Genomic DNA, 12,073 nt, shown 5'->3' on the forward strand with positions numbered 1-12,073 from the left:
CATTAGGAACAAAAAACTTGTAGGAGACTGTCTAGTTACATTCAAAGAAAGGGAAATGAGGAACAGGATCCTCCAAAAAAACAGAGAGAAAAGGTTAAACATTGGGGGAAACTACATAATAATTTTCAAAGACATTCCAGTCAGGCTCCTAAAACGTAGGGACCCCTACAAAGAACTGGTACAGATACTGAAAAGAAGCAACATTGAATTCAAGTGGGAGTTCCCTGAAGGAATTTCCTTCACATATAGGGGTAAGAGGCAAAAATTGACAAACCCAGAAGAAACAGGCAAATTTTTAAGAAAATATAAAGAATTAAAACCACAAAAAGAAGAAGATAAAGGAGAGGAGGCAGAGGGAGGAGAAAATCCAGAGGGGGAGTCAGGAGGGTCGGAGGAGGGGGAGGAGGGGGAGACAGAGGGAGGAGTCTAAAGGGAAACAACAGTCGTTTTCGATTCCTTTTTTTTTTTTTTTTAGGTAACCACCATGGCGTTAAAAATTTACAGTTGGAATGTTAATGGGATGAACAATAGGGGAAAGAGGAATAAAATTGAGCATATTCTAAAGAAGGAAGGCTTAGATATTATTTGCCTGCAGGAGACGCATATAGCGAGGAAGCATAAAAGGGTTTTGACTAATCAAAGACTGGGGAATGAATTTGTATCGTCAGATCGGAGTAAAAAAAGGGGAGTGGTCATCTATATCAATAAACAAATCGAAGCGAAACAATTATTTAAAGACGAAGAAGGAAGGATATCAGCAGTACAAATTAATTGGCAGGGAGAAAAGGTAATAATAGTGGGGATCTATGCGCCGAATGTTAATAAGTCAGAGTTTTTTAGGAGTTTAGAAGGAAAGTTGTTTGATTACGCCGATCAGAAAATTATACTACTGGGAGACATGAACGGTGTGGTGTCGTTAGAGATGGACAGGCTAAGGGACACGAAAGGTATAGAAGGAAAGCTACCTAGAACATTTTTTTCTTTGGTTCAAAGCTGTAATTTGGTGGATATTTGGAGATTCAAATACCCCTTGGAAAAGCAACACACCTACCACTCAGAACCCAATGATTCATTTTCAAGATTAGACCAGATGTGGATCTCGGCAGAATTAATCCCAAGAGCTGTAAGGGTGGGGATCCAGGCCAAAACAATATCTGACCACAATCCAATAAAAATGGAACTGAAAGGGTTGGAAAGAAGATTAAATAGATGGAGAATGAAAGACTATTTACTGGACGACCAATAGATAATAGAGAAAGCTCAAAACAGGTTAAAAGAATACTTTGAAGACAATCTAGGCAAGGGCACAAAATCAAAGGTGGTATGGGATGCAGGCAAGGCGGTGATACGGGGCTTCTTTATCCAACATAATGCAATTAAGAATAAAAAGAGAGAAAAAGGGAAAAAAGAAATTTTACAACAAATATTGGAGAACGAACAGAAACTAACTAAAAATCCCAAAAATAAGAAAATAAAAGAGAACATCAAAGTTTTACAATCCCAGTACGCGATGTTGATAAACAGAGAGATAGAATGGAAAGTTAAAAAATTAAGACAAAGGAACTTCGAATACGCTAATAAACCAGGGAAGTTACTAGCTTGGCAATTAAAAAAAAGGAAGGAGCAGAATACAATAAACAAAATCGAGGTGGAAGGAGAAGTGATAAGTAAACCCCAAGAAATAAGGAAGGCCTTTCTGGACTTCTACAGAGGTCTCTTCAAAAATACAGAAAGGAATAACATGAGAAAAATAGAGAGATATTTAAAAGGTAAGAACATCAATAAGATCTCCACAATAGAAAAAGAGAAGCTGAATGCTCCAATTGAGATAGAAGAAATCAAAGCAATAATCGAGAACTTAAAAAATGGGAAAGCCCCAGGCCCAGATGGGCTTACTGGTAGATATTATAAGGAGATGGAACCAGTCCTGCTGACTCCACTGCAAGAAGTAATGAATAACATCCTCAAAGAAAGAGAAATACCAGAGACGTGGAAGGAGGCATTGATCACACTAATCCCTAAACAAGACTCCGATTTACAGCAGATCAAAAACTATAGACCGATCTCCTTGTTAAATATAGACTATAAGATTTTTGCAGGAATCCTAGCAAAGAGGTTAAAAGACACCCTGGCAGAAAGCATACACAAGGACCAAGCCGGCTTTTTGCCGGGTAGGCAAATGAAAGACAACATAAGAAACATAATAAACATCATAGAATACTTAACAGACAGGTGTGATAAACAAGGTTTGTTGTTATTCGTGGACGCTGAGAAAGCGTTCGATAATGTAACCTGGGATTTCCTGCTGAAACAATTGGAATATATGGAAGTGGGCACTGAATTTTATAACGGGATAAAAGCAATCTATACAGATCAAAAGGCAAGACTTATAATAAACAACGTAGAGACTGCAGAAATAACAGTAACAAAAGGAACGAGACAGGGATGCCCACTGTCCCCACTACTGTTTGTAATGGTGTTAGAGGTCCTACTTAACTCCATAAGAGATAATAAAGGAATAAAAGGAGTAAGGGTCGGTCTGAATGAATATAAAATCAAAGCTTTCGCAGACGATCTGGTTGTAACAATGGAAGACCCAATAGATTCAATAAAAGAGGTACTTGAAGAATTTGACCAATTTGGAAAAGTAGCGGGCTTCAAATTAAATAAAAGGAAAACAAAAATGATAGTTAAGAATATGTATAAGGACAAAGTTGAAGAATTACAAAGAGAAACGGAATTAGAGTTGACTAAGAAGGTGAAATATCTAGGAGTATGGGTAACGCCAAAAAATATAGATTTATTTAAAAACAATTACGAAACAGTATGGAAAGGAATTAAGAAAGATATAGAAACATGGGGCAGGCTCAAATTGTCGTTTTGGGGTAGAATAGCTATAATTAAAATGTCTGTACTTCCAAGATTATTATTTCTCTTTCAAAATATCCCCGTGATCAAAGGTATATCGATATTTAAAGTCTGGCATAGGGAGATCTCAAAATTTATCTGGCAGGGGAAGAAGCCCAGAATAAAGTTTAAATTGCTGACAGATGTGAAGGAAAGGGGAGGCTTCGCCCTGCCAGATTTGAAATTATATTATGAGGCATCATGCCTATGCTGGGTAAAGACATGGATCAATCTGGAGGACAGAGAAGTGTTGGACTTAGAGGGTCACGACAATCGATTTTGGGTGGCATGCCTACTTGTGGCATGGGCGGAGGAGAACGCATAAGGAATTTGGAAATCACATATTCAGGGGCCCACTGATTGAGGTATGGGAAAGGTATAAAGACGTGCTAGAACCTAGAACACCCCACTGGCTGTCACCATTAGAAGTTATGTCTGTTAAAAAGACCAATATGAGGGCCAACTGGGCCACATATGAACAACTGTTAATGAAGAAGGAAAGTGGAAAATGAGACCGTACGAGCAGGTCAAGGACCAAGTCTACGATTGGTTGCACTACTTTCAGACAAACGATATGTTCAGGAAAGATTTTAAAGATAAAGGATACGCTGATAAAAACTCCAGATTCCAAATCGAGATCCTGAAAAATAATATAAAAACTTTGTCTAAAATGTATAATCAGTTACTAGACTGGAATCTAATTGACGAGGAAGTCAAGTCGGTAATGACTCACTGGGCTAGAGATTTTGGCCGTAACATTTACTTCGAAGAATGGGAAAAACTATGGAAACAACATATTAGGTTTACGGCTTGTGTGACACTTAAGGAGAACTTAATGAAAATGTTCTACCGTTGGTATTTGACCCCTGTCAAATTAGCCAGAATGTACGGATCCTGTAACAAATGTTGGAAGTGCAAGGAGAGAGAGGGGACCTTCTACCACATGTGGTGGGAATGCCAAAAGGTCAAAGGGTTCTGGGAGAGTGTGTATAATGAAATGAAGAAAATTTTAAGTTATACTTTTGTTAAAAAACCTGAGGCATTCCTGCTGGGATTGGTAGGAAGGGAGATAAAAAGGAAAGATTATAAGCTGTTTCAGTACGCAACAACGGCAGCAAGGGTTTTATTAGCTAAATATTGGAAATTAGAGGGTCTGCCGACAATTGAGGATTGGAGATCAAAATTACTAGACTATGTGGAGATGGATAAGATGACAGGGAAAATTAGATATATAAAAGACCAGAGGTTTGTAAAAGATTGGGAAAGTTTTAGGAAATATCTGGAAAACTTAAGCGATGGACAGATAACGTTAGTGGGCTTTAAGGGTGCTCTGTAAGAAGCAAAGGGTACTGTCTAAAGGAAAACAGGTGAACTAGAATGATTAATGGCACTACAAAACAAGAAATGCGGAATTATTTGTTTTCATAGTACGGACGATTTGTGGAAAGGTTGAAGGAAGTCACTCTCAAAAAAAATTTTTGTGAAACATTAAGTGGAATATTATAGTTTGTTTTGTATTTTGACTAATGTAAATCAATAAAAATTATGCATCAAAAAAAAGAAAAAAAAGAAAATTCATTAGCTTTCAAAGCGAATTTCTGCTAATATACACATTTTTTGCAGGCACGTTGACCTAGTATACATTATTATTATTATTATTATTATTATTATTATTATTAGCAAAGCAAGTTCCCCTAATATACTGAATACTTGTATGTCATTTATATATGCATTTCTATGCACACTTTACCTCTGATGTTTGCGTTTTGGTAAACTTTACTCGGCTGGAGAACTGCACTGAAAAATCTGGGGAAGGGGGAATTCCAAAGGATGGTTGTTCTTCAGTTCATGCGTTGTCTTGGAAAGGGAAAATTAGGTAGGTTCGCCTTTAAAAATGCGAACTGAATCATATTTTTGGCCCATCCCATGTCAAATGATATGCCTCTGCCAGGGGAAATTCAGGGCCATGGATATTGCTGGCAGGCCTCCAGCAGAGGTGGTACATGCCAAAAACCACCCATTAAACTCAATGGAGAGGGGGCGGGGAGAAAACTGCCCACTCGGCCATGACAGATCATAGGATAATTCTGCACCAACTAACAGAAACTATTAGCAATATAGACACCTCTGGCAGGGAGACCATATGTTGGATGCCACAGGGTGTGTAGCATGTGGCTAAACTATTCTGGCATCACATTATGCACACTTAGACTGTATACACACCATACAGTTAAAGCACATGATTCTCCCAGAAGACTCCTAGGAACCGTAGTTTAAGGTGCTAGAAATATCAGCTTTGTTGGGGTAAACTACAGTTCCCAAGATTCGTGGGGAAACTCGTGAGTTTAAATGTATGGTAATAAGTGCCCCAATGGCATAGTGGGACCATAGAATTGTTCAGCTCAAGTTGAAAGTGTAAATTTAGTAACTACGACATCTTAAGTACCGTATTTTTCGCTCCATAAGATGCACCAGACTACAAGACGCACCTAGTTTTTGGAGGAGGAAAACAAGAAAAAAAATATTCTGAATCTCAGAAGCCAGAACAGCAAGAGGGATCGCTGGGCAGCGAAAGCAGCAATCCCTCTTGCTATTCTGGCTTCTGGGATAGCTGCGCAGCCTGCATTTGCTCCATAAGATGCACACACATTTCCCCTTACTTTTTAGGAGGGAGTCTTATAGAGCAAAAAATACGGTATTGAAATTTTAAAACAATCAAGTTTCTACATCTCTTGAGTGCAGAGGGGGTTTTCAGCTAGCTGTTTTGATCACACTATGCTGAACTGCTACTACATGGGGGCTTTTACACGAGCAGAATGCTTGCCTCATTCATTTTCAAAACAATTTTGCATGATAAGTCACTCATCCATCCCAAGTTTACAGATCGGATAACTGAGGATTAGCCCGAGTGATGAGCAGCAGGGATATATGAACCCAGATCCGGTGACAACTGCTTTAAATGACACTATGAAGTCCGTCCCATTTCCCACCAAGTCTCACCACCACAATGGGTTCCTGCAGCACTGCTGAGTTCACATCCCGCCTCTCACGCAAGCGCCATGGTTGGGCAGTCGTATTGTAGCTGGGAGCAGTTGTGGGCTCCTGGACTTTCAGCTACGAGGAAAGAAATAGCGTTCAGGTGGAAAGCAGGCAGCCATATTGAAGGGAAGTTTTTAATGTGTGACATTTTAATGTATTTTTAATCTTTGTTGGAAGCCGCCCAGAGTGGCTGGGGAAACCCAGCTAGATGGGTGGGTACAAATAATACAGTGGTACCTCGGGTTACATACGCTTCAGGTTACATACGCTTCAGGTTACAGACTCCGCTAACCCAGAAACATTACCTCGGGTTAAGAACTTTGCTTCAGGATGAGAACAGAAATCGGGCTCCGGCGGTGCAGCAGGAGGCCCCATTAGCTAAAGTGGTGCTTCAGGTTAAGAACAGTTTCAGGTTAAGAACGGACCTCCGGAATGAATTAAGTACTTAACCCGAGGTACCACTGTAAATTATATTATTATTATTATTATTATTATTAAGGCAGAAGCAGACCAGGAAAAAAGGCAACTGATAAGATAAAGGGGATGGGGCAACTCTCCTAGGAGGAAAGGTTGAAGCATTTGGGACTTTAAACTAAAAAAAAAGGAGGAGACTTGATAGAGGTGCTCTCAGGCCCTCCATACTTTGTCTCCCCTTCCCAGAGGTTGCTCCTACCTTCAGAGGGTTGGTGTCGTTCGTGGGTGAACAGGCAATGTTGCCTTCCGTGCTCACCCTTGCGATGTAAAGCAGGAAGCCTTCCCGGAAGTGGCTGGGGAAATCCACAAGAAGCTCGGCCCCAGAGACAGTGCTAGGGCCAGCATTCTGCAACTTAGAGAAGGACAAGGAAGGAAGAGGGGTCAGCAATGGAGAAGACACTGTCGGTTTGCATTTTTAGTACAGAAAGTATTGATCTGATGTATAGAGATCTTTCCTATTCTAATTAATTCAAGAGGGTTCTAGAAGCTTCTCTGTGTGAAAGAAGCAAACAGAAGGTTCATGATGTTTGGGTTATTCCTTCAGAGAAGCTGACTTCAGCTGGCTTAAACTGGTTCTGTTATCTCTTTCTGTCAAGGTCATGCTGACTACAAAAATATGCCAGAAGGAGCCTGGGTTTCACTTTCTCTTTCTATCTCTCTTCCTTCCGGTGTGGTGTTCTGTACATAGTAAGCTTAGTATAGAGGTTTAGACTTATAAGTTATTATGCTCATTTGTCTTCAGTAGCAGTAAAGCTCTGCTGGATGAAATATTAATCACCTCTGGTCTACTTTGGGGGGAATTCTACAACGTATTTGAGTTTTTACTCTGCTAACTATACGCTGGAATCTGCTCTGGATCAATATTGAGTAGAATTCCACAACAGATGTATCCACAGTGGCATGCCTTCCAACTGCCCCCCACAAAATACCGGGATCTACAAAAAACCCTGAAGCCATCACAGCCTCTCACTTTTTCATACAGAATTCCGAATTCCGAAGGGGCCTTTCCCCTTCAGTACCGCATTTCAGCATGTTACCAGAAGTTCAGATCGGTGCATCCCTCTAACACATTTCTTAGATCTATGCCTCCCGCCCTGCTCCCTTCCTCCCCATTCAATATGGCGTCACTTCCTGTTTTTATGAAAACAAGATCCAATTCACTTGAACGCCCCACAGAAAGTTTTTCACTGTTTCCCTGCTCCCCAGTCCGTCAGTCTCCCCTAAAGATAGTGGGGCATAGGGGGTGCAGCCTGTCTGCAAGGCCACGCCAGGGAATTGTGAGTGTTGACATTTCCATTCCACCTTAGGAACAGACATGGGATTGTTACGTGTCACATGTCTGTTTACATTCCAGCACAGCTTGCTGGGAACTTCCGTTGTGTATAGCTTTTGCTTTTGGCTGTTCTCTCTGAGACATGAGAGACGACATGTTTCTTTGTCCTGATTTATGCTTAATAAATCTGTAGTTGTAGTATGCTTCCACAAGCCTCACGCCTATTCTGTGTGCGGAGTTCTATCTGCTGATAGTGTGCCCTGGCTCAGAAGCCCGGGTCACTGATTTACGTTGGAGCAGAGGTGATGGTCTTCGCAGCAGGACGGCTGGAAGGGAACGGCCCAGCCGGGGCTAGCCAGCTGACCTCCTGGCCCTCAGTGAGTGCCAAAGAGCAACCATGACAGTCACTTGACTCTGGCTTGCTTTGTTCAGCCACTGCATCTGCATCTCTGCCCCAGTCACTAAGGGGAGGTGTGCAGGTTCGGGGGACACACTGATGAAGAATATGTCCCTATTTTCATCTGAGGAATATTGGAGGGGATGCAGTGGGTTGCAGTGTTGTCTCTATACCCCTGTGCATCCAGTTCCAAACTGTGTTTCTTTGTACCTGGTAAACATGTTCAACTCTTGGTCCATAGTCATTTATGTCTTTGCTTGTGTTCTTATAGTCGCCAAAGGCCAGTGGGACCACAACGACATCTGGGGCAGACCTCCTGGGGAGGAGAGCATGGAGAGAGCAAGGATGAAAGTGATCGCCCCCTCTTGTCATGGGACACATACACGCTTCCTCCTGAAGCAAAATGCCCTTCCCAACTGATATTCCCAGCAGCTCCACTCCACCGACACCTCCTGCCCACAAGGCCAGCAGCCGAATCGACCTTGTAGGACCAGCAGAATCAGGTGGGAAAGCTTTCCCCCCACTGTTATCGCATCAGGCTGGGTTTGTATGTCTGTAACAGCTGGTGGCCACTGGGTGGAAGGCAAGGAGCCCAACAGCAGGTGGCGCCAGAGCCAACAACAGGCACAGCCAATTCATTCAAGTTTTGTCCCTGGCCTTCTCCCTGTTGAGTTCTACAAGGGCAACACTGAGGGCTCGTCCACATTTGTCCTGCGCATAGAAAGCACAAATCCAAGAGGTTTCTAGCATGCCCTATGTTTTCTATGCACGGATCTGAGTGGTTTTCTGTTTGCCCTGTCACTTTCCCCGGGAAAACCCACTCTTTGACGCTGAATTGGAACAAATGTCAATCCACAGAAAACCTGACAGATGTTTGCTCCAGCAGCAAAGAGTGGGTTTTCCCAATGGAAAGTGGTGGGACGAGCAGAAGTGCGGATGAGCCCTGAGACTAAGGAAGAGAAAGCTGATACCACTGGTCTGGTTGTAAATATGAAGGCAGACAAGTGGGGGCTGGCTGGGGGACAAATGAGGTTGGTGGGACAGTGCCCCATTTATCCTCATAGGTCAGTCTCCACTGGTTTACATATATATGCATCTCTCTCTGTGTGTACACACACACACACACACACACACACACACACACACTGTTATGAGTTTGTGGAGTGCACGGACCCCCCTTCTAATTTCTGGGTTTACTGGATTTAGCATGTTAAAATGCAAGCCTAGTATTGGAGTGGCTCTTTGCCAGAGGGCAAATGGGGAGGGCAAATGCACGCTCAACTCAGAATTAGTTAGAAAGACAAGAAGTAGAGTTTTAGAGCTGAAAGGAGTTGTTTTTAGTATTTCAGTTGCTTAGGATGTGAGCTGAGAGATAAAATAGTTGCAGTCTGTAAAACGCGGCAAGCTCAGCAGAGGCACAAATGGCCGTGTTTGATTTCTTTTTGGATCCAGGATTGCAGCAATGGGAGAAATGCTGTGAACCGCTCCACCGTAGGCTCAGGTTGAATATATGTGTAAATAAACCATCTATCATAAAGACACCACGGGCTGTGCTGTGCTTCATTTCCAAAAAGGAAACACAGGCCCTGTGTAAGTGCCTGGAACCCCTGGAATCTCACACCGCACAGAGACTGGGGTGTCTTTTATGATATGTGGTCTATTTACACAGATATACAAGCATGCAACAATATATAAACATATACACATAAACGTTAATACTAATACAGACAGAAATCCATCTATCTGCAAATCTCCCCTCATCCATGTGACTTACTCACCCTAGCAGTTCCATTCTTGCAGCAACCTTGACCGGCACCTGCAATTGTTCCATGGCGCTATTGGGGTTGTTGCTGTTCTTGCTGCAGGAGAAGGTGGGAGTTATTGAGTGAGCGCCACAAGAGTGTTTTCTCAAAGCCTGGAGTCCAGGCTTTGGACATGAAAAGTCTTGATGTGGAAGAGGAACAGAGATGCAGCGATTTGGGAAAGCTGCCTGTAGATTTCTGCCTTGCAGCAGTTTAAAGTGCTGACCCTTAAAACCCTAAACGGCCTTGACCTTGTATACCTGAAGGAGTGTCTCCACCCCCATCGTTCAGCCCGGACACGGAGGTCCAGCGCCGAGGGCCTTCTGGCGGTTCCCTCACTGCGAGAAGTGAGGTTGCAGGGATCCAGGCAGAGGTACCTTCTCGGTGGTGGCGCCCGCCCTGTGAAACGCCCTCCCATCAGATGTCAAGGAAATAAACAACTATCTGATTTTTAGAAGACATCTGAAGGCAGCCCTGTATGGGGAATTTTTTAATGTTTGATGTTTTATTGTGTTTTGGATATTTTGTTGGGAGCCGCCCAGAGTGGCTGGGGAAACCACGTCAGATGGGTGGCTAACAACAACAACAATTTTATTTGTATGCCTCCCATCTGACTGGGTTGCCCCGGCCACGCTGGGCAGCTCCCAGCAGAATAGTAAAAACATGATAGAACATCAAACATTTAAAACTTCCCTAAACAGGGCTGCCTTCAGATGTCTTCTAAAAGTCAGATAGTTGTTTATTTCCTTGACATCTGACAGGAGGAGCCCTGACTTGAGGAAAAAGTTGGCAGCTTCATATATACAAGACAGTGCCCCTTATATACCCTGCCAGATGGACGGGGTATAAATACATTATTACAGTGGTGCCCCGCAAGACGAACGCCTCGCAAGACGGAAAACCCGCTAGACGAAAGGGTTTTCCGTTTTGGAGGTGCTTCGCTAAACAAATTTCTCTATGGGGTTGCTTCGCAAGACGAAAAAATCTTGCGAGTTCCCGCGGGTTTTTCCCGCTTCCCCCTCTTCCTAAGCCGCTAAGCCGCTTATCAGCTGTTCCGCTGATAAGCCGCTTAACAGTTGATCGCTAAAAGCCGCTAGACTGCTAATAGCGCTAATCCGCTAAGCCGTCAATGGGCTTGCTTTGCAAGACGAAAAAACCGCTAGACGAAGAGAATCGCGGAACGGATTCTTTTCGTCTTGCGAGGCACCACTGTAGTATTATTATTATTATTGTTATTGTTGTTGTTATTATTATTATTATTATTATTATTATTATTATTATTATTATTATTACTTTTTTGGGGGGGGAGAATAACTAAACAGCGAAGGTGCCTGCTTATTTAATTCACCTGCTATTTATTTAGAAAATTTCTTAATTGGTTTGGTTTTCAAACAATATACAGTACTGGAAGGTTGCTGGCTGTGCCACAGATGGGGCTGTGAGTTTCCTGGTACGAGGACTTGGCTTCCAGGGTCCAGGAAGTGGGGCAGCGTTGACTGTTACCTTCTTAGCTGCAGCATCAAAGTTATGTTATTACTGGCCTCTTCCAGCTGGCTGACACTTAGCTCCACATCTACCTGGATCTGTAAAAAAGGTGACAGACAGGGGGAGAGGTTGGATGTCTGTTGCTTCCAAGAAAAAAACGGTAAGCCTGAGTATGGCACTGCCCTGGTTGAGAAATCAGCCACATACCGTGGTGTTGGATTTCATGGGGTTGCCAATTTCACAGGCCACCAAGCGGGTCTCGTTCTCCTTACGGGTGTTGCAAATCAACTTCTGCAGAGAAAGAGAGAGAGAGAACAGGTGACTTCACTGTCAGCCAGGTGAATGACCAATATGAAAGGCTGGCAATGACCTGGAGAGCATCCCTGTTGTTGCAAATAGAAAAATTACGCCTGGACCACCAATCAGTATATTCATGACCACAGCCGAGCTACAGAACAAGGGTATTGGAGTCTTTTCTAACCCACTCAGTCAGCATTTTGAGTTCTGAAAGGGCTGTACCATTCTGCAAAGGACCACTTCGTCCTTTCAGACCTCTTTCCTCCTTCTTTGGAAGTTAAAAGAGATAAGCTTTGGCAAGCAGGAAGCTGCCAGGCAGCCTAGAATCCTCATCAGAATTTGCAGGAATAGAATAAATATGAGATATCTTAATAATATCTTAAGGACACTTCTGTGAAG

General features: G+C 42.8%; 1 protein-coding gene across 1 annotated transcript in view; it reads right to left on the bottom strand.

Annotated features, from left to right (window-relative positions):
• ITGA2B (integrin subunit alpha 2b) overlaps positions 1-12,073 on the bottom strand; it is a 61,815-nt gene that overhangs the window by 5,788 nt on the left and 43,954 nt on the right. Inside the window, 6 exon segments of the mRNA XM_081837654.1 lie at positions 5,908-6,021; positions 6,620-6,772; positions 8,301-8,406; positions 9,869-9,949; positions 11,396-11,475; positions 11,585-11,668. Coding sequence (XP_081693780.1) covers positions 5,908-6,021; positions 6,620-6,772; positions 8,301-8,406; positions 9,869-9,949; positions 11,396-11,475; positions 11,585-11,668 — 618 coding nt within the window.

The sequence above is a fragment of the Podarcis erhardii genome (genome assembly GCF_964252035.2).
Source record: "Podarcis erhardii genome assembly, chromosome: 13".
Classification (NCBI taxonomy): Eukaryota; Metazoa; Chordata; class Lepidosauria; order Squamata; family Lacertidae; genus Podarcis; species Podarcis erhardii.